The 26403-nt window shown below is 37.3% G+C and overlaps 2 protein-coding genes across 11 annotated transcripts in view; both read left to right on the top strand.

Annotated features, from left to right (window-relative positions):
• LOC141925234 (sodium channel protein type 1 subunit alpha) overlaps positions 1–23373 on the top strand; it is a 102287-nt gene extending 78914 nt beyond the window's left edge. For all 6 annotated transcript variants that reach the window (XM_074829010.1, XM_074829013.1, XM_074829014.1 and 3 more), the window contains 6 exons: positions 9518–9799; positions 16880–16933; positions 17268–17405; positions 19075–19179; positions 19507–19777; positions 20113–23373. In XM_074829010.1, the coding sequence (XP_074685111.1) occupies positions 9518–9799; positions 16880–16933; positions 17268–17405; positions 19075–19179; positions 19507–19777; positions 20113–21281 (2019 nt within the window). In that variant the 3' untranslated portion in view covers positions 21282–23373. The remainder of the gene's footprint in view (positions 1–9517; positions 9800–16879; positions 16934–17267; positions 17406–19074; positions 19180–19506; positions 19778–20112) is intronic.
• Positions 23374–25527: 2154 nt separating this feature from the next.
• The window catches only part of TTC21B (tetratricopeptide repeat domain 21B), a 42096-nt gene continuing 41220 nt past the window's right edge, over positions 25528–26403 (top strand). For 4 of the 5 annotated variants that reach the window (XM_074829006.1, XM_074829005.1, XM_074829007.1 and 1 more), the window contains exons 1-2: positions 25528–25608; positions 25869–25998. In XM_074829006.1, coding sequence (XP_074685107.1) covers positions 25588–25608; positions 25869–25998 — 151 coding nt within the window. In that variant the 5' untranslated portion in view covers positions 25528–25587. The remainder of the gene's footprint in view (positions 25609–25868; positions 25999–26403) is intronic. The other variant, XM_074829008.1, reaches the window with a different exon arrangement.

Genomic DNA, 26403 nt, shown 5'->3' with positions numbered 1-26403 from the left:
GTTTTTGGGGGAGGCAGTAGTATTTGATTTTGATTTGGGGGTTTTTTGTTGTTGTTTGGGCTGTTGTTTTTTTGTTGTTTTTTTTTTTTTTTACAGTGAGGTAAATACTGGAACAGTGGAACATAATTAGTGGCTCATAGATCACACATTCATACAAACATGGTGCACCACCCTGATTTCTGTTTGTGGGACAAAGTTATGAGAGTTTCTCATAAGTCCATTAAGATAAAATAGAGAGGAGTATTTAATTTAAAATGAGAAGGTTTGAATAACTTGCATAAATCTACATTTTTAGAATCACCATAGTTCCTCCCTAGAATCATTATTTGGATCATGTCAAGTAGGTTGCACTTCCACTCACAGAAATATTTAATTCCCATCCTCTGTTGTCTCTAAAGCCAGTTCATAGTTGATCATCAAGCATACGCATCATGCTTCTTCGCAGTGTAATCATTCCAAGACACTCAGTGAGAAAAGAGGTAGTTTTAAAGTATGTATTGGTGAGTAAAAGAATTATCACAATCTCTCTCTCTCTTCCTCCTCTCTTTCTCCCTCCCCATTCTGTCCTTATCTGCTAGGTTGCATTGTCAGATATGCTTTATTACTTGTTGGAAAAATGTGATGAATTTTCTTTATGATCTTTGAATGAAAGTTCCCATCTATATTACTGCTGTGGGAATGTACATATACTTTATCCCTTCAACATAAAGAACTTCTAATCCTTATATATCCATACATAACATCCCTCTTCCATCAGACTCCATGGATACACTCAGGTGAGACAGGTTATCTTGTGTGGGAATATTTTTCCTGTACTGCTTCATCAGTTGTCTTCCGTCATGGGCACCTCCAAATCTCACAATAAGCAACTGTGGCAAAGATCCCAAAGCCTACACTGAGGATCAGTCTTAATCCTCTGCACTGGACAGTGTTTGTATTCTGTCTGCTGGTCCACAGGTCAGGTGTCTCTGTTGCCATTGTGAAAGGAACATTTCCAGCTGACGTAGCTTCTCCTAATTTAAACCCCATACCCATTTCCTCCAATCCCACTGCCTTTCTGCTGTGTTATGACTTGTAGAAGTGGCTCCTCTAACTTCAGAGAAAGGCAGTTCTCATCATCTGTTTTGTACTACCAGGGAGAACAGGAAGCCATTATTAGAGCATTTTTGCTATTATTTGGTCAGAACAAAGGGACTGCCCCAACCATTTTTGTCACATTTAGCCCCCTGCCACCTTACAAACACTCACAGGTTGCACGCTGGAAGGGACAAGAGGAGTGATTGTGGTGCTTTCACATGACATTGCAGAAACAAAATGGTCACTGCTTTCCAGCAGGGACTGTAAACACACAAACAGAGTGTTTACTATACTACTGGTACAAGATGTTTACATTACATATATGCTGTATCTCAAAAAAATCAGTGATTATTGATAAATTATTTCTCAGTGATTTTTTTTTAATTATTATTATTTTAGGAAAACAAGTCGCTCCCAAGTGTCATGTTTACTGAGTAAGAAAATAGTACTTTGAATTTTGAAGCTTTGGGGAGTTTTAAAACAGTAGAAATTCAGATGAAATTTCTATTTGGCCATTCAAGTGCCAGTCCCTTCAACTTTATAATTTGATCTAAATTGTTTAGGATGAAAAGGGATTACACAAGGTCTGATTTTTAGATGGTAGATGTTAGGTTTTAAAAGGGAAAAAAATTGTTTTCTTGTATATGCATGTGTATACTAATGTATTAGGAGTAAAATATAAGCAGAAATCTTGACTTGATTTTAACAGCTATAATTCACTGTTTCACAAGTTCAAACCCATCCCCTACCCAGTTAAAAACCTCTGCCTGTGAGAAAGAATCAGGCCTAATTTGTTAGAGCTTGTTTACACTTTACTTAGAGATTGCATGATCATTGCTGATCATGATCTCAGTGTTGTCTGTCACAAGATGCTCTCACAATGAAAATGAACTGAAGTAATCATCAGCTGAGCATCTTCCAACAGAAATATTTTAAGGATTTCATAATTTTAGTCTGAATTATTTAAATGTTTAAGATCACCTCCACCCTTGTTAATCTTTGTACAAACCTGGATAATAGCAAATTTCATCACTGCACTGGTGGATGATCTCGTAATTGATGAAAATTGTGTTTGCTGAGAATTTTTCTGTTGATTTTGTTTGTTGATTAAGGCTTTATCACCACTGATTATCCTGCAGGTCCACATATTTCCTCTTTTTACTCGACAAATGAAATGACAAAATTGAAGGAATTGCATATTTCTTAAGGTACTTCTCTTCTAGAAATTTAGTGTTGTGTTTTACATCACACTGCACATCTGCAAGGTTCCAGATTATCTTAATGTATACAATTTTAGTAGTGAAATGCCAGAAACAGCCATTTTATAAACTTGAAGACACCTATGATCTCCAAAGTTTACTAAGAGATACTCTGCAGGAATTTCCCCATTCTTCATAGATACAATTATGAGATGAATTTCATCACTGGGGACAGAGGAGCCATTCAAGTATTTTGGGGGAAGGTACTTTAAAGAATTCTTGGGAACCTTTTGCTCTATACTACCTACCTTTGCATTTCTAATAAGCTTTCAAAAGAGTTTGTCAACAGGGCAACTGATATTTTGGATTTGATTTTGCTGTGCAGTTAGCAAAATCCAGGGGTTGGGGGGACTTGGGTTTGGTTTCTTTTTTTTTTTTTAGTTTGAACTTCTTTGATGTAGGGGTCTTCCTTCCTATCACATGGACACAAAAGAGCAGAATAGGTGCATATCTCTCTTAAATATGGTTTGCATAACAATTTTTTTGATTGTATTTCACCTTATAAGCATCTGTCTATTTTTGTAAGCACTGGTCTTTGGAAAACACAATTATTTGCATATAGAGAAGTTCCTGTTACATATTTCTGACTTGTCTGATAGGAACATGTGCCTGTACTTCGTGATGGGTAAACCAGAAAATGCATAGTATACATATGATAGATGATCCAGTGATAGTGGAAAACCTACCAAACTAAGTACATGAAGGAGAGCCATACACTGAATTCAAGCTGCTAGACAGCTGATCTCACTGTGTTGGTGCTTGGTCTGTGAAGGTCCAGTGGTATGTTTATGCTGCCATAATACAAATAAATCAGCTGATGCACTGATTCTCTTCTAGCTGTTCATTCATGAATGCAAAGAGCAAGGGATAATAATTCTCAAGGCAGAGGTTTGTTCCAATGATTCCTTGCCTTGGACTATCAGATAGTGATAATCTTTTTGATTCAGGTATGGGCTTTCTTCATGGTCTCCCTCAGATGCTCTTTTGATCCCCTGAGTTGGAAAGTTACTCTATTCCTTATGTTTTAAAATCATAGAATCATAGAAGAGTTTGGGTTTGAAGGAACCTTAAAGATCTAGTTCCAACCCCCTGCCATGGGCAGGGACACCTTCCACTAGACCAGGTTGCTCAAAGCCCCGTCCAACCTGGCCTGGAACACTGCCAGGGAGGGGGCAGCCACAGCTTCTCTGGGTAACCTGTTCCAGTGCCTCACCACCCTCACAGTAAAGAATTTCTTCCTTATATCTCATCTAAATCTTCCCTCTTTCAGTTTAAAACCATTACCCCTCATCCTATCCCTACACTCCCTGATGAAGAGTCCCTCCCCATCTTTCCTGTAGCCCCCTTTAAGTACTGGAAGGTCACTATAAGGTCTCCCCAGAGCCTTCTCTTTTCTAGGCTGAAGAACCCCAACTCTCTTAGCCTGTCCTCATAAGGGAGGTACTCCAGCCCCCCAGTCATCTTCGTGCCCTCCTCTGCACCTGCCTGAGCAGGTCCATGTCTTTCTTATGTTGGGTGCCCCAGAGCTGCACATACAGGGCTGCAGGTGGGATCTTACAAGGGAGGAGTAGAGGTGGAGAATCACCTCCCTCGACCTGCTGGTCATGCTTCTTTTGATGCAGCCTGGGGTACTGTTTGCTTTCTGAGCTGCGAGCACATACTGCTGGCTCATACTGAGCTTCTTGTCAATCAACACCCCCAAGTCCTTCTCCTCAGGGCTGCTTTCAATCCATTCTCTGCTCAGCCTGTATTTGTGCTTGGGATTGCCTTGACCTATGTGCAGGACCTTGCACTTGGCCTTGTTGAACTTCATGATGTTTGCATGGACCCACCTCTCAAGCCTGTCAAGGTTCCTCTGGATGGCATCCCCTTCCTCCAGCGTATCAACCACACCAATAGAGCTTTGTGTCATCAGCAAACTTGCTGAGGGTGCATTCAATGTCACTGTCCTTGTCACTGACAAAGATGTTAAACAGCGCTGGTCCCAACACTGACCCCTGAGGAACGCCACTTGTCACTGGCCTCTGTTCCTCCCTTGCCTCAACTCTTCCAGAGTTGAAGAGAGAATACACCTGTCTCTTTCCTGATACCTGCCACGTGGTCAAGTCAGTGTGGTTTCAGCATGTTCTAGCCTTCCTTATGTGATGTCCTCAAAGTCCTTCACTATGATAACATGCTAAACACATCATATATGGCACCTGAGCCCCCATTCCTGTCCACTCATGGAATACCTACCTGCTCATTCCAGCAATCTTACCTCTGTGGTGGACCAAGAATCTAAACCAATGGCTACTTGCTCACTTCATCTTTCAGTGCAAATGCTCTCTCTGGCAGTTTTGAGTAGATCTGGACTTTGGCCAGTTGATCAGGGGAGATTCATGATCTTATGCCAGGTGTTCTTACCTCATACTTGTCATAGCTTACTCTCAAATCCTGCCCAAGGCTGTGTCAGTGTTTCATTTGAGTCAGGAATGAATTTTTCTATTTTGCTCTAATGTGACTTATGGTAAGTATGCTATTGTCAAACTCCATCTGCATGCTGCTGTCTTTGAACAACTGGCTCTTCAGTCTTTGTACTGCTAAGACAGAGATGAATGGCTTTTTGTAACAAGCACTATCTGAAGTCTAGACTGTGTGACTATACAGATAGCCACTTAAAGAGAAAGAAACTATTAATTTTTTAGACTTATGTATTGAAGCCCACAATTTTTTTCTCTTCCTCGGAGTTCCAAAAGGCTTTCTCAGGCTTTCCCGGCTATCAAGAAATTAAGCACAGGAGGAACATATCTTATGCTTGTTAGGGTCATATAGCATACATAGAAGATAAGGTTTGATTTCATCCATAAAGGTCCTGGTGAAGTAAAAATTATTTGGCTTTCTGTGCCTGTGTATGTGAATCTTACATGATTACACACAGAAAAAAAAATAAGAGGTAACAGTTAAATAACCTCTATAGCCTTTGATGGACTCTTTCAAAGGACTCTGATACGAGATCTGGCACATCAAATCTTTGGGAAGCTTTTCCTGTTTAAGCCTAAAATTATGAAGTTGACAACTTTCAAAGTGGAGGCAAATAAAGTACTTTGTCATTTTAAGTAGGAAGAATGTTCCAGACATAATCCTATAATCTTCCTTTCCATCCCAAAGATGGTAAATTCCTCCTCATTTGCACCAGGGACAGAGTTTGGAACTCCTTCACAGAAGAAGCAAAAGTTATAGAAAAAATTGCTAAGTACTACTGAAGATATTTCCTGGTTTGTTTACAGATTTCAGGAGGCCCTGATACATCCATTAGTTAGGCCCAATGTAGGAATTCCTTGAAAGCCTGAGGCTGCTGAGCTGCCAGGATCTATTGAAGCTGTTTTGCTGTGGGAACTATAATATATTTATAGCTCACTATATGTTTCAGGTATGTGTCCCACAGCAAGGCTGAATCTAGTAAAGCTTCCTTATATTCTATTCATACAGCAAGGCTAAGTTGGTATTTTGCACAATCCTCATTTTATACATATGCACTGCTCTGGTACAAAATTGATTTTTCTTTTTCTGTCCCATTTTGCTGTCTTCTTTGGACAGTTGTCCAAAAAAAAGATGCAGCAACAACAAAAAACAACTGGAGTACTAATTTGTATTGACATATTTTCATATCAGCCAGAAGATAAGACAGACAATTAGCATTGCAGTAATTCTTTTATCTTACGTATATGATGTTGGAAAATAAATGTCATGAAAATGTAAACATGAAAGAATTTTGTATATATATGAAATACTGCTTTCTTCTAGAGAAGACATGGTTTCCCACAACATTTTTTTTTTTCCTGGATGAATATCAACTGAGATGTAAAACAGTCTAGAGCCCATTTGTCTTTGTAGGTGTCAGGTGTTCCTTCTCACTTGCACTTATTGCTATTCCACCTACCTGAAGCTATAGGAAGGTGAACAAGCAGAATCAGCTTGGGCTTTTGTAGCTTGCTCACCAGAGTCAGCCTGACCAACAACATCCCAGCCTTGAGGAAATGCATGGGTAATTTAAACAAATAAACAAAAAAACAACTCTGCAAACATCTTTTTCCAATTTATTGACATTATATTCTGTATCAAGGAATAACAGAAAATAGGCTCAAAAGAACAGCCCCTTTTAAAATAAAAAATACATTTAAAATCACATACATCTGATCTAGATTTGAAGAACAAGTGAAAATGAGAGTTGTAGTTGCCACTTTTAACCCACTATAGACTTTTTTCAACAAAACTGACAATTTTTATATGCTAAATTTTTATCTCATTAAGAAATACTAATTTATCTTTTTTCTGCATTCAGTTCACTTTTCAACTGATTCTCACTTTTTTCTGTCCATTTGCTGTAACTTATGTTCATAGGTGTCGTGTGTGTATGTACGGGTGCTATCTTGGATATATATTATGTAAGCTAATGTCCCGGTTATCCTGATATACCTCAGATATTCCCAAAGCAAATACCAAAAAAGTACATGGCAAAAACACTGATAAAGCAATTGCCTCCAACTATGTGTGTTGAAGAAATTAAAGACTTCTTCCTAAGGTGGACTTTACAGTTAGCCGAGCATCTGACCAGCATGTAAAAATGCAGTTTTACGTTATAAATATGATAGGGCAAAGGATCAACACTGGTGGGAAAAAAATCAAAAATCAAACAAAAACAAAGCACAAACAGAAAACAACTTCTAAAAGTTTTAATTTTCTTTTCTTCTTTTCTTAAAAAACCTTCCAGGGGGACTGGATAGCTCAAGGGGTTGGTAATAGGATACAGAGCCTTTCATCTCTAGGTCACCAGTTCGCATCCAGGCCAGGTCAGTAGTGACCAAAAATTGTTACCATTTGATGGGTTTTCAGTGACCTATATGAAATAAGTTGTTGGAACTGTTGTTGGAACAGTTGCTGGAAGCTGTTCACTTCTTATTCAAGAAGATGTGGCTGATGTTTTGGCAGTCTCAGTAGCGAGACCTGTTCACCTAAAGATGCGAGACACACTGATGGCATTTTGTAGAACTCTTTCTTTCTACAACTAGTATCAATTCATAATTGTTGTAAAAATTACTGTAGCGGTTAGTATTCTGCTGCCTGTTCTGGATCTGTGCTGTGGTCCACTGGATCTCAGGATTGTTAAAAAGGTAACTGCTACAGGCACTCAAACTCACAAAACCATTCTTTGTGTGAGCACAGGTAACCCTAATTTATTTAGTTGCAGGACTAAATCCCCATCTTTCTTTCTTGACATCTTTATTTTCAGGTTTTTCACCAAGATGAAACAGAGGAATTCAATCAGTGTAACACACCCAAAACATCTTTATGGGTGAAGCCAAAAAAAAAAAAAAGAAAAAGATAAGAAAAGTACTAGCTGGCCTAGAATTTCAAAGCAGCAATAGCATAATACACTGTCATAGATCAGGTCAGACTTGGAGTAAATTCCAGAATCATTGCATTCCTAATTTTTATGTTGTTCTCAGTTCCATCAAGCTAAGTAGCAACAGATTTCTTCTCCCCACAGGATAGTAAAAAAACTTTTCCCTCACTCCTTTGGAAATGGTTTCTTATGTTCAGAATATTACTGGGACCTTGTTAGACTTTTTAAACACTTTTTAAAATGGTTAGCTTATGCTAAGGTCACCTAGATACTTCACATTTTCTGTAATAGAAATCTCAAGAAGCAAGCATGTTTCCTTTAAATTTATCACCAAAAATAGAAGCTGCCAAGAAAAGCTAAATTTAAAAAAACTCATAGTTTTATAGTTTTATGATAATTCTCACTTACAGATAGGTCCCATTTCTACTGTCTGGCAATGGATGTGGCCCTTAAAATGAGAAGAAAATATGCCCTGAAAATAACATTTCTACCTAAGATCTCTAAACAGGTCCTAATTCCTGGCCATAACATTTGGGAGGAGGAGGGTGCTGAGTGACGAGTAACGCAACCACAATACTCCGCTTCCAAAGGCCTTCAAGAGGCTGTGAAATACAGGTAGTAAGATTGAGCAGCTCTGAGCTTGCCCAGAATTATGTTGGTAGTGGGGAAGATCCCTCTATGTTGCAGAAAGTAGGGAACAAAGATGGACTAAGACACCTTAATACACCCCAAGTATCTGCCATTCCTTTCCTGTCTTACTGCAGGAATTGGATTACTGAGAATCAGAGCCCTACTATATATTTTATTTTACCTTCCTGCAAGGTCCTAAAAGTTTTACAGAGAAAAAAAAGTAAAATTTAAAATAAAATATAACTTGTAAATGAGATCTGGTATTGGATACTTAAGCAGAAATGATTCCTCAGCTATTAGCTAAGCAAGTATCTCAAAAGTTTTGATAGCTCTGACAGACACATGTGATTAATTACTGTATATATCAGAAAAATGCACTTTTTATCTACATAAGTAATTATTGACATCTTGCCTGTGAGGGGCTGAGAAGGCAACTGGCCAAGAGTAATTTAAAATACAAAATCAAAACCTGTAAATATGTCCTTGATATATGTCCTTCTTTAGATAAATGAAGGGTATTGCTGACTTAAACTCAATACATGAAACAATAAGACTGGAGCTTGAAATAAATTATGTTGATTCAAGTAGACACATATTGCAAAACTGTCTTGCTTTTCTATACAAAGAAATTAATCTTTGTTATAATCTTGCATGGAACAATATGACAATAAAGATATGTATTTAATCCCTGCACAATCCTTTAAATGTAGAGCTTAGTTTCTAGATTCATGGCATTTGTGTTTTCAGCTTAAATTTCAAAGCTATGTTGATCAAATCTAAAGGGTGCCATTTTTCTTTCAACATTTTTAAGCTATAATTTGATGCATTTTTAGAATTTTTTTATGTCTGTATTTATATTTAACACATTTGTCTTTTTTATATAGAACACATCAGTGTCAGGCTTCATCTTACTACCACCAGGTCTTCTCTTTTGTTTTTTTTTTTTAATTATTTTAATTTTCTCACTTATTTTACTTTCATTATATGTACTAATGTTAAGTATTTAAAAGAACAGTGTAATGCTACAGTTATTAATGTACTGCTTTAACATTTATAGTATTAGTTTCTGAACAAGCATTTATTAAGCACTGGTAAAACATTATACAAAACTTTATTGCTGTAAATATTCTTACACTCTTTTCTTTTTCCCCCTGTATTTGTGTACTAGGTGGTTGTGAATGCCCTTTTAGGAGCAATTCCATCCATCATGAACGTGCTTCTCGTTTGTCTTATATTCTGGCTAATTTTCAGCATCATGGGAGTAAATCTGTTTGCTGGGAAGTTCTACTACTGTGTTAACACCACAACTGATGAAAGGTTTGAAGTCGACCAAATCAACAATTTTAGTCAGTGCGAGGAACTCATAAAAAACAATCAAAGTGCCCGATGGAAAAACGTGAAAGTAAACTTTGATAATGTAGGATTTGGGTATCTTTCTTTACTTCAAGTAGTAAGTGATCATTCTTTATATACCTCTTACTGTTTATATGTAATAGTGAAAAGCAATTCTAGCAACAAAGACAGAAGACATATTTACCTGATAATTTTTATCTGTGACTTAGTAATACCACTGCACTGATAATTGATTACTCTTTTCATAGTAAGCAACAAGTAGAGCCTACTAAGATGAATAGAGAATTTTTAGGACATCTGACAGATCAAGTGCTACTCTTCCTATTTATAGCTCCCTTCATCCTCCAGCCCCTTCTAACTTTAAAAGTGTCTAGAAGCACCTAGGAATGGTATTCAGCTATCTGAATACTTCAAGTTTTACTGTTGCTGAAAAAGAAAATTCTGCATTGGTGTGATTAAGTCAGAGAGAAGAATTCCAGGTAGGAGATCCCATCTCAGTGGGATGAGAGCTGCCACCAGTGCAGACTTATGTGATCTAAGAAGCAATTTCTCATTCGGAAGAGAAATAAGAAAAGAAAAATATCATTATATACTATAATCTATGAAATATTTTCCCTGCTATTTCTGTGCATAAGCACCTAGTGGAGTTTAGCAAAATCTGAGAGAATAAAAGAAGGAAGAAAATACATGCAGAAAGATACTATAAGGTTATGCTTTCACCATCAAAAATTGTGTCCTCACAATACCATCTATCTTTGTATTTTGGAGTAGCTAACAATCTGACTGAGCTTTAATCAAGAAAAAGTTGGACTCTGACCTATGTTGCCTGCATTCAGCAACCTCTGTGGTTTTTTGAGGTTACTGTCTAATTCTGAAGAATCTTAGTTTTCATTTTTACAGTTTTTAAATAAGTTTCTAGCTTTTATGTTGGCATAAGAAATCTCAATACTACAAATCATTAACATGATGCAATGGTATTGACATGGTCCTGCACAGGGTCTAAAACAATTATTATGAGCATTGTGAACTGCCTCTCCCAGCTAATATAGTGTCTCCTTGTGTGACTGATAACTCTGACAATTTAAATTTCACTATGATTAATTATTTACTTTACTGTCACATCAGGAAAAAGTAGAGAGGGACCAGCAGTATTAAAGAAATAAACTACTTAATAAAATTTGATTTTATTCATTGAAAAATTGGATTGTAATAGAAAGACTTTAAATATTTCTTTGTCTTATTTTTGAAATCCGCTGGCCTAGGATCCCCCTTGGGGTTGGGTGGGCAGAATGCTTTATTACGCATATTCAGGAGAAACAAGACATCAACAAAACTCTTTCCAATTGGTTTGCAAGTTTTCTTCCAGTAGTAACCTAGTTTATTCTGGGACAGGAATAACACCAGGTACATTTTTTCCTGGCTTTGTGGCCACAGTCACCACCCCTCAGCTACTTGCATATATATTTCAGTGTCCTGGCCATGCATAGCTTATTCCATCTTCTCTTCATTGAAAAAAACAAGTATTTCTTACATGAAGACTTAGATTCCTAAACTATTGGATTGTTCTGGAGGCAAACTGGGATAAATTTGTCAATTGTTCCCAAACTTCCAAAGGAAAAATTAATCTGGACCTACCACAGAGGGACCTAGCTCTCATGGGAGGTCAAGCCAGCTGTTTTAGCAGTATCTACAATAGAGATTTTGCACTGATATTAAAAGCTTGCCTAATGGATGGATTCTTTTTTGTGTGAGTAGAATGTCAGTGACAACACCACTTACTTTTTCTGTATTACTAAAATGCTTATAAAAGCATGAAGAAATTTTTTTGTTTGACATGGCAGAAAAAAATGTCATTGCACAAAACAGACATGTGGCCCTGCATCTTTTAGGGTTTGGTAAATAAGCCACTAGTAGTGATTTTGCAGTTATAGAATGATAAAAGCCCCAAGGTAGAGAAAGCAAAATATCAGCTTGATTTTTAGTTAATGCTTTAAAATGTGCAGAATCTACTTTTTTTTAACCTGCAAGAACACCTGAAAGGCCACAATTCATAAATGTTTGAGATTCTTACATAACTGTAAGAAACTGTAATTCATAAAGAGATTTTCTGTTTGATATATAAAGTGTTTTGGATGAGAATCTAGAATAGGATTCTAAAGCCATTATGTTCAGAAGAAATGTGAGAATTGAATAGGTATGTCATAACCCTAGATTTCCCTACCCTTCCTAATACGCTTGTAGTAATAGTAAAGATGAGTAAATACTAAGGTATTACTCAATTAGAGGTATCCATTACTATGTCAGAAACAAAGACAAAGCTATTGAAACTTGAGTATTTGGCCCAAAATAAGCCTGAAAAGTCTGATGGTTGCAAGTGGATATGCTTTCTGTGCACCCCACATGAACATTAATGGCCCTTTTTTAACATCTTAATGATTAGTTGAAAAGTCTGCTGAAGTAATTTTGTTCTCCACCTTAACAACCTCAGGCACAGACTTTTGTTTAAGTTGTGATGGACCTGAGAAAATAACCTCATACAGGTCAATGTCTTTTTGCTAATGACAAACTCAGTGATAAGTATCAATGCATGAATTACTGATACAAAGTCCTTTTTTCAGGAAGCTAGAAACTAACTACAGAAAGCTGCCTCTTACAATCCAGTATTATTTCCATTCTCCATTCTACCCTCTGACTCATGCCCTTTGGGCCAGTCAAAGAAGAATATTGTAAATCCCTTCAGCTTTTCTGGGCTATAGGTAACACAACATAAATCTATCTTCTGCATTACTGAGGTTTTCTATCTGCAGTGAATACTACGGGAAGTAGTAGCATTTTCATGACAAACAAAAAATCCAAATGTAAAGAAACCAAAAGAACACCAAACCCTGGTACTGAGGTCCTTATTATTCTGGGAAAGATACAAATGGGGCCTGTGAACAATTTTTGGTTCAAATCATGAAAAGCCTTTTTTGGTAGTATATGGGTCTGTTCATCGCAGAAAAAAACACTCTTTTTTATAAGTAATGTAGAAAAGAAACATAGATAATTCACACAGAAATACTCAAAAGAAGTGGGATAATTTCAGAAAGAAATATTCTAGCCTCAAAAAATAGATTGGAAATGTGTGGCAGTAGCTTTTTAAGCAAAAAGAACTCTGACAAGCTCTTTCTTGAGTTTCTTTGGTGGTGAATGCGAATGAATTTCTGGAATGACAGACCTGAGAAAAGAACATAAATTAATTTTTGGTTTGCATATTGTATTTTTTTCTTTTGGGGGAGGGGGGGTGGTGTGCAAAATCTTTAGTATTGATAGCAATGTTATAATTCTTTCTGCCCCAAAATACAGGCTAACAATATGGGCCATTGATAGAACCAAGTTTTATAGACTTTGTAGATCAGCAACTATTTTCCAAAATTCTTACATATTTGAAGCTAGAGTGTAAATATTCATGCCATCAGTCATATAAGTACCCATTCTCTCAATAAGAATTTTTTTCTTCTATGATGCAGCTTAGCTCATGGTGTCTATGTGGATTTGCAAACTTCTTATCTCATTTCTTGATCTGAACTTGTTTGAGTATTTCTCTGTCCCTAAAGAAAAACATCAAAGCAGAGACAGATCTGCTGGAGAAATTCCTTTCACAATTTTCATGCATCAATGAGTGAAGAGGAAGAGGTTGGTGTACACAAACAGATGTGGCATCTGCCCTGATAATTTTATGGCTTTATGCCTTTTTAACTTGAACCTAGTGTTTGGATTCTTTGGTAAGTAAATGTCCCGGAGGCCTGCTTTTATCCTGCTGGTAAGCATATATCCTGCTTACTGGGATAAAATGTGGCAAACTAGTGGCTCTCAAAGCACAGTGTTATATTATTCTGCTGTTACTGAAACAAATAAGAAAACACTTGTGAAATGGAGGGTAAAAAAATCAGAAGCTGAATTCTAGGGCTATAAGATTAGGATGGCTTCAAAGTTCCAGCAGGTTAGTATTTTAAAAGCAAGATGCTAATGTATCTCCAAAAGGGACTGTGAATCTTCCTGGTGGTTATTTTTGGTAAAGAAATGGAGTGGTGAAACTCCAGCATTACTTATAACTTCATTAAAAAATATTCATCAGGGAAAAAAGTCTACATATTTTTAACAATAGTAAAGTAGATTGGGGGAATTTTTGTTTTGTTGGCTTTTCTAACTACATTTGAGTCTGCATTTGAATATATGTCTTTCAAATTTCCTTGGGGAAAAAAAATATTTGGAACAGATGCTGATTTCTGTTACACTGCAATCAATTAGTTACTCCTGATTTAGTGACTCTGAGAATCTAGAATATATTTTTATATTTTACTATACAGAAAGGAAGCTGAGAATTTGATCTCTCAGTCATATTTCTGTGTTATTTTCTATTCAGTATGCACAAACACCCAAATAATACCTTATTTCTGTTAAAGAAAATGTGTTGAAGATATATTTAAGCTTAACATAAGCAGGCCTAAGCTTCTACTGAATGCAGTAGAAATAACACTTTTTCACTAAACGTGATGCCTTGACACTGAACGTCCAGTTCCATTATTTGCTATTGTTCAGGCAACATATTTAAAAATTACAAGTTCTCCTGCTGAACTGACATTTCTTTGAGAATTAAGAATCCGTTTTCCAACAGCTAAGTTCTCAACTAGTGTAAATGGGTTTGCATAATGATGATTATATTCACCGATTCCTACTGATTTTCAGGAGGGATTTAGAATAAAACAAATATGATGAGGGAACATATTTTATTATTAAAATTACTTAATTTTAATTAGGTTTTGGGATTGTATTTTTCTTCATTTCTTCAATAATGGCAATATCTTATGGTTCTGTGAAACTCATTGTGGAAAATACACATTTTACTTTAGATATTTTGAACTGCAAGATAATAATATGCTATATTTTTCCAGCCCCACACTCTTTTCAAGTTGCCTTTTTAATCATAATAATAAGCATACAACAGCTCATTTCTTCAGCTCTTTTTCCTAGCACTAGCTGAAAGGTACTGTCTGTATATAATGGAGTACTTTACTGATGATAGTGAAGCTTAGTATTTTAAAATTAGTCTATTTTTCTCCCATTCACTCTAGTTAGTCTAGGCTACACCAATAAATTTACAAATAACAATAATTCCACTTTGCCTGGAGTGATATGCAAGGATCATCACGTGTCTGAATCTGAGGCAACAGCACACACTTTGCAGAAGAGCCACTCCATCATCTGCATCATCTTTCCAATGTAGAAGTATATTCATGATTTGCATTTAGTGTTTCAGGTTGAAGTGCTGATTTCAACTTAAGTTATGACATTCCAAAAAATGCAAATAATGTACCAAGACAGAAACAAAAGTAGTGCCTGTAAGACATGAACTAATCATCCTGCTCTATTTAGACCTTGTAAGACTTCAGCTGAAATACAGAGTTGCCATTTCAAGAGATGAACTAGTGGAAGAGAGCTCAGAGGAAAATAATGAGAATGATCAGAGTTCTGGAAAACAAGATTTACATGGAAAGATTGAAGGAACAGTTATCACAGCCTAAAGAAGAAAGGCAGCAACAACCAGTTCGCAAATAAGCAAAAGGTGCTGCACAAAGGATTAGTACTCTGTTCTCCAGATATGTAATGTTCATGACAAGCCACAGTCTTAAATGGCAAGAGACGGATTTAGATATTATGAAACAATAAAGACAAATGCTGGAATAAGTAGTTTTTATAAGGTTGTGGAGAGCTCATCATTAAAAGTCTTTGAGAAATATTAGGAATTACATAAATAATGCTGATCCTACCTCTCCTGATCTCTTGCAGTCCAAATATTCCACAAGGACTTTATTCAGCTGAGACTTCTACTCTTTTCAGATTTATTGTTGATTTATTGGTCCTCTGATACTGCATTTTGATTTCATCATCATACTGTAAGTTGCCTGAACTCCGTATTTTCTGTGTTGGCCCCAAGATGCGAAAGTTTTTGCATACTGGATTTGTATCTCAGGATAATCATGCTCTTTTTAGTATTCCACTGTTTCAAAAGCATAAGGGACCTTTTTTCCCTTAAGAAAATAATTCCTTCTCATTTTAAGTTCACTTCAGGACCATGCCAGCTGCATTGTCTCTGCATAAGCAAAGCCTTTTTGAAACCTCCACTGGAAATGAAAACTCAAGATGATGGAGATACAACAATAACCATGAATGAAGAGTGTTCCATTCCCAACTTGTTTCTGTGACTGGTCTCTATGACAAGGAATATGAAGGAAACAATGATCTGCAGCCTTGTTTAGCAAAATTATAATAGGGACTAAATGACAGAGACCTATCTCACTTCTTTGTTTTATTCTGGGCACAACTGGATTAAAAACTGAGTGATTCCTACCTGGAGATGTTGCCTAGTCAAAAGAGAACTAATTGCTACAACAGAAAAAATTACTTTCTGTTTTGATCACTCAGATGAAGAAATCTACACCTCCCTGTCAAATATTTACAGATTTTGGGCAGAAGAAATAACTATAGAAGTTCACTAAACGCTGCCACATATGAGGCATACTAAGTCTTCAATGCACATAAAACACATCTTCTTCTTACCAGTTCATCTCAGAACATACGTGCGTGATCTAGCCTCTGTAAAACACAATACAATATATTGAAAATAGAAATACTAAATCAGGTAAAGTCTTTCAAATAGAGAAATTAGAGAAAAATCAAAATTTTGATTGATACGAAAATACCTTTTCTGAGCTGATCAAATTTTTGGTTCCCTTTGGTTGCCACCTTTCTGACTGATTTGAGGGAGGGACTACACATCAGTCTTCATTGGTGGCAACTCAGTTACATAAGGCTATTTCTCAGCTGTACATAGCCTTTGCAGTTGACATGATTTGATGAACATTTAGTCCACTAAAATGATACTGCATTCTATCATTTGTGATAATTAATTAGAAATAAGATCATTAGGCTCAGTGCTTAAAATGTTCATATAGAGACAAAATAGGGGGATACACAGCAGTGTATCCAATGAGCATCTGTGAAGAAAGCCAAGAGACAAAGCTATCTAGAAATCTCATGTTATGCTAATTATTCCTGGTGCTGTGCTCAGTTGCTGGAAATAATTATACGAATTGTCTTCAAGTTCATTGCTTAAACAGGTGTGTACTGTTTACAGGCTACATTTAAAGGCTGGATGGATATTATGTATGCAGCTATTGACTCAAGAGATGTAAGTACAATATTTTAAATTATCTTTTGTTTTGAGGTCTATTAACAAGTGTGTATTTATATATCTTTCAAAATAAATTAATATCCGTACAATAGAATGAAACAAAATTAAATTAACTAATACGAGAATCTGTGGTAACAAACTGAAAAACTGAATGCAAACTGCCAGATGCTGTCAGTAATAGATGGAATGGATAAAATACATTGACATAAGTGACAGGAGTATCATCCAAACACAAAATATTAAGGATATTTTGACCAAGGTTGCCACTTGTTCAGTTGAAATTTTCACATGAAATCTTAGGAATTATATTTCACGTTTTTTTTTTCCTTAGGTATTAGAGCAACCCAAGTATGAAGACAACTTGTACATGTACTTGTATTTTGTCATCTTTATCATTTTTGGGTCTTTTTTCACCCTGAACCTGTTCATTGGTGTCATTATTGATAACTTCAATCAGCAAAAAAAGAAGATAAGTATTGTTTCATTTCTCTTCTAAAGATATTCTAAAATATTGTAATTTTGCAGGTGCATGATATATGGAATGTTTACCTGAGGTCCGTTCAAAATTGAAAAAGGTGAAGTATACTAGGATATAAAATCTTACCAAGATGTAGTATGCATTAACATCATAAGATTTTACATTGTAGCGAATGGGACAGACCCTGTTGTTTTCAACGTCCAGTTTAGTCTTCCTCAAGTCATCTGCTTTTCCATGCCTAAACTTGATGAAATCTCCTTACACAATCAAACCCCTGATTTAGGCCTCTACATTAAAGCACTCATAATTTCTTGATTTTTTTCTTCTTGGTTTGTAGTGATTCTATCAGCACAAAAAAAAAAAAAAAAAAAAAAAAAAAAAAGCCTACCTGGTTACGAAAAATAAACCATTATTTCATCACACTAATGCTGTTTTAATGATCCCAAGTATTTGTGGTACTGAATGACCTGAAACTATATAGAACAGCAGTGGTTTGTAACTATCTCAGGGCCTGTTTTTATTGTTTCATAGTGCAGATGTAGATAATCGCACTGGCATAGATGGTCTGAGAATCAGATGCTCATTGTTAAAATTATTTTCTGTAAATAGATAAGGTAATGAAAGCTAAAGGGCAAAAGCAGCTATGAATACCTTACTGGACTTCATCACTTTGGGTTTATGTTACTAATGAGGATGTCAAGCTGTACACGCTAGAGGCCTTGTTGTGGTTTAACCCCAACCAGCAACTAAGCACCACACAGTCACTCGCTCACTCCCCTCACCCAGTGGGAAGGGGAAGGGAATTGGAAAGAAAAAGTAAAACTCGTGGGTTAAGATAAAGACAGTTTAATAGGACAGAAAAGGAAGAAAAAAAAAATAATGGTAATAATAATAATAAATTATAATTACAATATTAAAAGAATTAGAATATACAAAACAAGTGATGCTCACCACTCGCTGACCAATGCCCAGTCAGTTCCCAAGCAGCAGTCCCTAGCCAGCTCTCCTCCCCGTTTATATACTGGGCATGATGTCATATGGTATGGAATATTCCTTTGGTCAGTTTGGATCAGCTGTCCCGGCTGTGTCCCCTCCCAATTTCTTGTGCCCCTCCAGCTTTCTTGCTGGCAGGGCATGAGAAGCTGAAAAGTCCTTGTCTTAGTATAAACACAACAACAACTAAAAACATCAGTGTGTTATCAACATTATTCTCACACTAAATCCAAAACACCTAAAGCACTAACACGTTCATGTACTGAAAACCTGACTTTGTCTGCCTCCTTTATTTCACTAAAATCGCAGTTCAGGAGTGACAAATACTGAGCAGCCCAGACTATTTGAGCTTATCATCGCAGATGCTGCATCTCTTCCTACAAAAGAAAAGAAGTACTGAAAAAGATTTCTTGGAGCACAAGGAAAATAACTGTAGAAAAATGCTGCATTACTCTTTTTTGTGAGATGCAGTACTGGTTGACCAGATAACTTCTGGACTAAATGCTTACTTAGATTGCAGACAGCTGAATTTGACAGCTAAGAGGTTTCTCCCAGTTCGTCTTCTCGATTTTCATGAAATAAATAAATAAATCACATTTCTCTTTAAGAGTTTTTTCAACACAGCATATAAATGTGATTATAACCAGTTTTGATTTCATGTTTTTACTTTGGAGGTCAAGACATATTTATGACAGAAGAGCAGAAGAAATACTACAATGCAATGAAAAAGCTGGGATCCAAAAAACCACAAAAACCTATACCAAGACCAGGGGTAAAATTATTTATGTACATCAGACCAATAGCTATTTATGAACAGCTCAGGTTTTATTGTTGTATTGAAAGCAGAGAAATGCCCATGTGAAAATTATCCTTAACTAGTGTATCAGTCAGCAAAAACGGAAAACACAGTAAAAAAAATTATTTTTCCCTTGCAACCATTTTAACTTCAATTTGACCACTCTACTTAAGATCACTAGTTATATTTTTACTGAAGTCTCATAGGCCTTACTGCATGTATTTTCTACTCTCTTCTAACAGGAAAAGAAAAACAATTACAGTTTGTATTGGATGTATCTTTTTTTTTTTTTTTTCTCCTCAGAACAAATTCCAAGGCATGGTCTTTGATTTTGTGACACAGCAAGTATTTGACATCAGCATCATGATTCTTATTTGTCTTAATATGGTTACCATGATGGTAGAAACTGATGACCAGAGTGAAGAAATGGAAAATATTTTATACTGGATAAACCTGGTGTTCATTGTTCTTTTCACTGGAGAATGTGTCCTGAAATTAATTTCACTTCGCCATTACTATTTCACTATAGGCTGGAACATTTTTGATTTTGTAGTTGTCATTCTCTCAATAGTAGGTAAGTCTTATTAAACTAAAGAGAGGGTAAAATGAATATAAGGAGAACTTTTACTCAAATAGAGCTATATGGTTGGCTTTTGCCCTTACAAATTTTACAACTAAGTCAGTCATGTAATTTTTCATTTTATCTAATAATTTAGTTAATCCAACCATCAAAACTGTTATAATCATTCAACATACATTGTACTTCAAAATCTTAAGTACAACTGGTATAACAGAAATATCGTTAATTGCTACATAGAACCACCAACTTTAAAACTATTTTTCTAAATTTCTACTACAATATGGAGACTAAGTGGTAAAGTACCTTGGTTTTATTTTTTTCTGTTTTAGGTATGTTTTTAGCCGAGTTGATTGAAAAGTATTTTGTATCCCCCACACTATTCAGAGTCATCCGACTTGCCAGAATCGGTCGAATCCTGCGTCTCATTAAAGGCGCTAAGGGAATCCGCACTCTGCTTTTTGCTTTGATGATGTCTCTCCCTGCTTTGTTCAACATTGGCCTGCTGCTGTTCCTGGTCATGTTTATCTATGCGATATTTGGCATGTCCAACTTTGCCTATGTTAAGAGGGAAGCTGGTATAGATGACATGTTCAACTTTGAAACGTTTGGCAACAGCATGATCTGCCTATTCCAGATTACCACATCTGCTGGCTGGGATGGTTTGTTAGCCCCAATTCTTAACAGTGGGGAGCCAGACTGTGACCCTAACAAACCTCATCCAGGGAGCTCTGTGAAAGGCGACTGCGGCAACCCTTCTGTTGGGATTTTCTTCTTTGTCAGCTACATTATCATATCGTTTCTGGTAGTGGTGAACATGTACATTGCTGTGATTTTGGAGAACTTTGGTGTTGCTACTGAGGAAAGTGCTGAACCCTTGAGTGAGGATGACTTTGAGATGTTCTATGAAGTCTGGGAAAAGTTTGATCCCAATGCAACACAATTCATGGAATTTGAGAAATTGTCTGATTTTGCAGCAGCACTTGAGCCTCCTCTTCATCTACCCAAACCAAACAAAGTCCAGCTTATTGCAATGGATCTACCCATGGTAAGTGGTGACAGAATTCACTGCCTTGACATCTTGTTTGCTTTCACAAAGCGTGTTTTGGGGGAAAGTGGGGAGATGGATGCCCTCAGAATACAGATGGAAGATCGGTTTATGGCATCCAATCCTTCAAAAGCTTCCTATGAACCAATTACAACCACATTAAAAAGAAAACAGGAGGAAGTATCTGCTGTCATTATTCAACGGGCTTATAGACGTCACCTTTTAAAACGAACAGTAAAACAAGCTTCCTTTATCTATAACAAAAACAAAAGTGAAGGAGGGGCTGGTCAGGGCATGAAAGATGAAATCCTTATTGACAAGTTAAATGAAAACTCATTTACAGAGAAAACTGATATAACTGCATCAACAGCAGTTTGCCCACCTTCTTATGATCGTGTTACAAGGCCAGTCAAAGAAAAGCATGAAAAGGAAGATAAAGATGTCCAGAAATAAAAGCAAATAGCAAGCAAAATCATCTCTGTGCAAAATAGTTCATAGCCAGTAAGGATCATGTGTTTGTGTCAACAGGACTCCTGCTGGAGGTCTATGCCAAACTGACACTTTTTACAAATATACTGTACATTAAAGGTCAGTGCCTATTAAAAGATAGTGACCCCTTGTCAGTGACTGTGATATGGGGAAAAACAACCTTGACAGGAGGTTACTGTTCTCACTACCAGCTGACACTGCTGAAGAGGAGAGAAAAAATGGCTATTCAGACTGTAGGGACCAGTTAAAGGGGTGTAAACCAAGTATTTGTGTGTTTAGCATAGAACAATATGGTAACTGTATCCACTGTTTGCATTTCAACTGCCACATACATCATATTTTTACAAAATCTGTGTTGGTGGATTCATCTTATTTTTATTCATATGTTGTTTATTATATGTGACTATTTTTGTAAATGGGGCTTCTGTTGGGGAAGGGTATTCAGTACACCTTTACAGGTGCAAGGGCCAGGTGTTCTATTATATGACTAATACACACACAGAAATGATTTGCATGAAGGCATGTTGCACTTATAGATCATGCATGAAAATAACATTAAGTCACAAAGAACAACAGATTTTTTTAGCGCATTGCTTGTGGAAAGGAATAACAGATTTTGAGGTGCTTAATTAATGTATTCATGTTGTATCACATCCAAACAAGTCTTGGTATGCCTGTAAAGTCCCCTATAACTCACAAGAACAGTAGAGACGGATTATTTTTTGCACAGACCATTGAGTTTCAGAAAGTGCAAACTTCTTTCTAGGTCTGGAGTCACAGATTTTGTCTTTGTCAAATGTCTTTCTGCATACAAACACTAAATGAATCTGCCTCAGCCCTCCAAATTGATCAAAAAGAGCCCTTCATAAAGTTGTTCTGCTTTGTCCTGCAGTATTGTTTAGCCATCTTCAGCTCTCAGTAAGGTTGACGTTGTACATGTTAATGAAAAGCCCTCTGCTATGTAAATAGTAATTTTTAACCTGTGGTGCATGTTTGAGCAAACAGATAATGACCTTAGCACATTTATTGCATCAAATATGTACCACAATAAGTGTAATGTGCAAGCATTCAACAGGTAAAATTATGTATTATCTACCATTATAGATAGTTTGGATGCTATCAATGCATGTTTATATTGCCTATGCTGCTGTTCCTTTGACTGTCCAGGATTCTTAAATATGGAAAGCCATACATCAGAGCTAAATGAAATAAACTACTCAACAAGACCTCATTCCTCCATACCATTAAGCAATATTTTGCAGCTATTTAGGAGCTTATTTGTTTTACATTTTTGAATTTTCAGTGAAAAGCATATAGTGTATATCCAAACTGTACAGACATGTTGAAAAATACTAAACTTGTTGAAAATAATGTTAGAATTTTATAAGCAAATATAAATACTGTAAAAATCATTTTATTTTCTTTTTCAGCATTATGTACATAAAACAAGAACTGAATTTTATCTTCAGGTTGATGTCACACCATTTTTGTTACTTTCTGTCCATAGCACTTTTTCACAAAAGAACTCCAGAGAACAAGCTATAACTAATAGAATGGGATAGCTGTCGGTTCTTATTTTTAAAAATATTTGCAAACATGTCAATACTTTCTGCAAAATAAGTTCATAATTTGCTTCTAAAAATCTAAAGTTTTTTGCAGTTGGGAAATGGTATAAAGTTCAAATTGAATGTCTAAGCAGTGCCTGCATCATAAGTTTCCAGGTACAACCTTTCTTTCACAGAATCCTTAATCTTTTCTCATATTTACTCACAGACCTTTTTTATTTTGATTCATGCTGCACTAGAACAGTTCCAAGTGTTATCTTGAGCCCACAATATTTTTTCACAAAGAGAAAGTAGCAAAATTGTATAATCCAACACATCAGGACATTTTATGTTTCTTACACAGGAAAAGTAAATATAGATTACTTTTATTAAAATTATTGACTAATACTGTATTAGTGAACTGCATGCAGGAAAATGCTACTATTACCCTAGCTGATGCGAAAGAACATTATCAGTGCGCCGAAATAATAAAGATTACATTTTTTATTGTATGTTCCTTTTGTCTTTATTATCTGACAGTAATATAAAAAAGGTGTGCTTCTAAAACCACAGAATGAGAGGAAACTGAAAACCCTTACAGCGAGCTATACTGTTCTTCCATGTAAGCAAATCCTCGGGACTTGCTTGTTAGTCACCAACTAAGAATTTCTAATTCAATACATGTTAAGACACTGAGCATGATGATTCTGCATGTATCAATAGTACTGCCCTGAGGAACTTCATGAGTTCATGCAGCAGCTCCATGCAGTGGGGTACTCAACCGTCAAATACCAGAGCTGTCTTGAGTGTGTCCCTGGAGGCTCAGAGTATCTACAGCAATGAGAACTGAGCATTCACAAGTTTACAAAGAGAAAATAAAGACTGAAAATAGTACTAGATAGATGACATTCCCCAACCTGGATTATGAGGACCAGTTTATTCTCGCTAGTTACTATTCACAAATAGGCTACAGAACATCTCATATTAAGTGCATTTCTGAAAAAGGTGAATCGGTGTCAGAGTGAATAACTATTGATCTTTTCTCAGGAATTTTTAAGAATCTCTCTGGAAGCACCATGACCCTAGAAGCTATCATTTGTGGATACTGATATGGAAAAATGCAAATGCATCTGGAAAGTGGCCCTATTGGTTATTCTTTATCAATTGCTTCAGTGAATCTCTGAAAATGTTCATTTGATATGCTTACATAATTTTATATTGCATTCCCCTACAACTTACAATGAAAATATTGAGAGGTGAACACTGAACTTAGTATAAAACCAGTTTATGAGCAATTGTATTGCGTATGCTTTCTCAGTTGCTAATGCAGAAATAAAATTTCCTAGCATCTTCCCTGAAATTCATCACAAACCTTTCGAGGGAGGAAAATGTTTCTCCTTCAAATTGTTCCGAAATACATTATGAAAAAAGTCTAAAACATTGATAGAAAAGCACAAGTATCAAAATGAAAAGATAAGTATTCTCAGATTAATATGTAGACAAAATATGTCTTAAAAGGTTACCTTAAAAAGTATGTAAGTTATCCACAAACTGACAGGAATAATAGGCTGCTTAAAAAAATAAGGTAGTAAATTGAATAATATTTTTTAATAAAAAAATAGTTTTAAGATAAAATGAGAACTATGCCACTGTCACTGCAGATCACAAGTCATGGCCATGCAAAAATACTTGTTTCTCATACGTATTTTAGGTTTTCAATGTTACAGAAGCCAAAATGTTACTTCTCGACAACTAGAGCATCACTTAAACATAACAGGAAATTTTGAGGATCATCTTGGCCAACAAGAGAAACAAATATGCTTACATATTACTTCTGTGGCACCTTCCTGACACTGTGGATGAGAAGTGTATAATGGAGTGGTGCATGTGTGATCTATTTGTCAGGAAACCTTACTCTGGGTACTCTCCACTAGAAGAATCAGCTTCACCTGCTAATTCAGTGCAAGGTGGGTTCGCCTCCTTGTACTAAATGGCATTACTGACAGTTTTCATGTTGGACTGACGACACAACCGTTCTGACGGACTGTTGTTTAGCACCGGTTGTTTGTTTCTGGTGTTTAGAAATTAGGACTGAGGATGCTTTCTCCAGGGGAAAACCTGAATTTTACTAGTTTTTGCAACTCTGTAATTCCCTAGGAAGAAAGAAAAAGGGGGGAAAAAAGAGAACTTCCTGTATTTGATTTTACCCCATTGCTGTTTCATTTCTACAGAGAAGCTTCACGTTAACATGAAGTGCTCAGTAATGAGATACATTATGAAACATATGGAGCGTGGGACACTTAGGCATATATCCAGCCATAAAAAGCAAGAAAACGAATTCTCAAAGCTTTCCATTCCGCATTCAGGCACTGACAGACGAACAGCTGTGCGCACTCCTCAGGGACAGCCGGCGCGACAGCCCGTCCCCGCCCACAGGGGGCGCTGCGACCCCCCTCCCAGCCAGCACGGCCCCGCCCCCTCCGCCTCGCACCCAATGGTACGGGACCTCCCGTCCGCGCGGTCCCGCCCCCATCTCCAGATTGCCCAATAGGCCGCCAGACACGTTCCGGTGTTTTCCCCAAGTTTTTCTTCCCGTGTCTCTCCCGCCTCCTTTCCCTTTAAGCCAATAGCAGCGGGCGCTCCTGCCAGACAGCCAATGGCAGCGTGCTGCCAGGCTCGCCCTCGCCCTTCCGGTGGCCGCCTCTCAGCCGCCGCAGGTAGCAACGATGGACGCTGAGGTGCAGCAGGTAGGTGCTGCTGCCGGCTGCCATACGGCCCCGGGCCTCTCCGCGGCTGTGGGGCTGGGGCTGGGGCTGGGGCTGGGGCTGGGGCTGGGGCTGGGGCTGGGGCTGGGGCTGGGGCGGCGGCGGGCCGCAGGAGGGGGCGGTGGAGCCTGGGACAGGAGGGCGAGCCGCCAGAGGGGGCCGGTCTGGGACCCTCGGCGCAGTTTCCTGCCTTCCCGGGGTGAAGCGTTTGCACGAATGAACCGAGGCCGCCTCTCCCGCAGGCTCTGCTCAATTATTACTACCAAGAAGGTTACTTCCACCACGCCCGGGCTGCGGCGGATGAGGCGCTGGGGCGGCTGGGCAGCGATCCGGTGTTCCTTTTCTACCGGGCCTACGGCGCCCTGAGAACAGGTACGGCCGGGGCTGGGGAGCTGGTTGTTGGGTCCTGTCTCTCCGCAGCCCTCCTAAAGCGCTGATCTTCCTTGCATTACAAAATTCAGTCTTTAGTATGCTACACAGAAAGAAGGCACTGTTACAGAATCTGAATATTTTATCTTGCTGAGAAGATTACCAGTGTTTCGTGACTTGTCACCACCTCCCTACCCTGCCCATTCATCACCACCCCCCCACCCCCCCGTTTGAATGAAACTGATCTAGACCACATAGCGCTAAAGTGAGAAATAACAAGTATCTGTTTATTTTAAATGGTTATGTGAACATGGGTCAGGTAAACAGCTTCTTTGGAGGGAATCTGAGCCCTGCCCAAATGCCCGTTGCATTGTATCACAAAGATAAATGTGCTTGTTCTAGCTAATA

The sequence above is a fragment of the Strix aluco genome, chromosome 6 (assembly GCF_031877795.1).
Source record: "Strix aluco isolate bStrAlu1 chromosome 6, bStrAlu1.hap1, whole genome shotgun sequence".
In the NCBI taxonomy this organism is placed as follows: domain Eukaryota; kingdom Metazoa; phylum Chordata; class Aves; order Strigiformes; family Strigidae; genus Strix; species Strix aluco.
The sequence above is the reverse complement of the archived record's forward strand: the minus strand, read 5'-3'. Positions and strand labels throughout refer to the sequence as shown.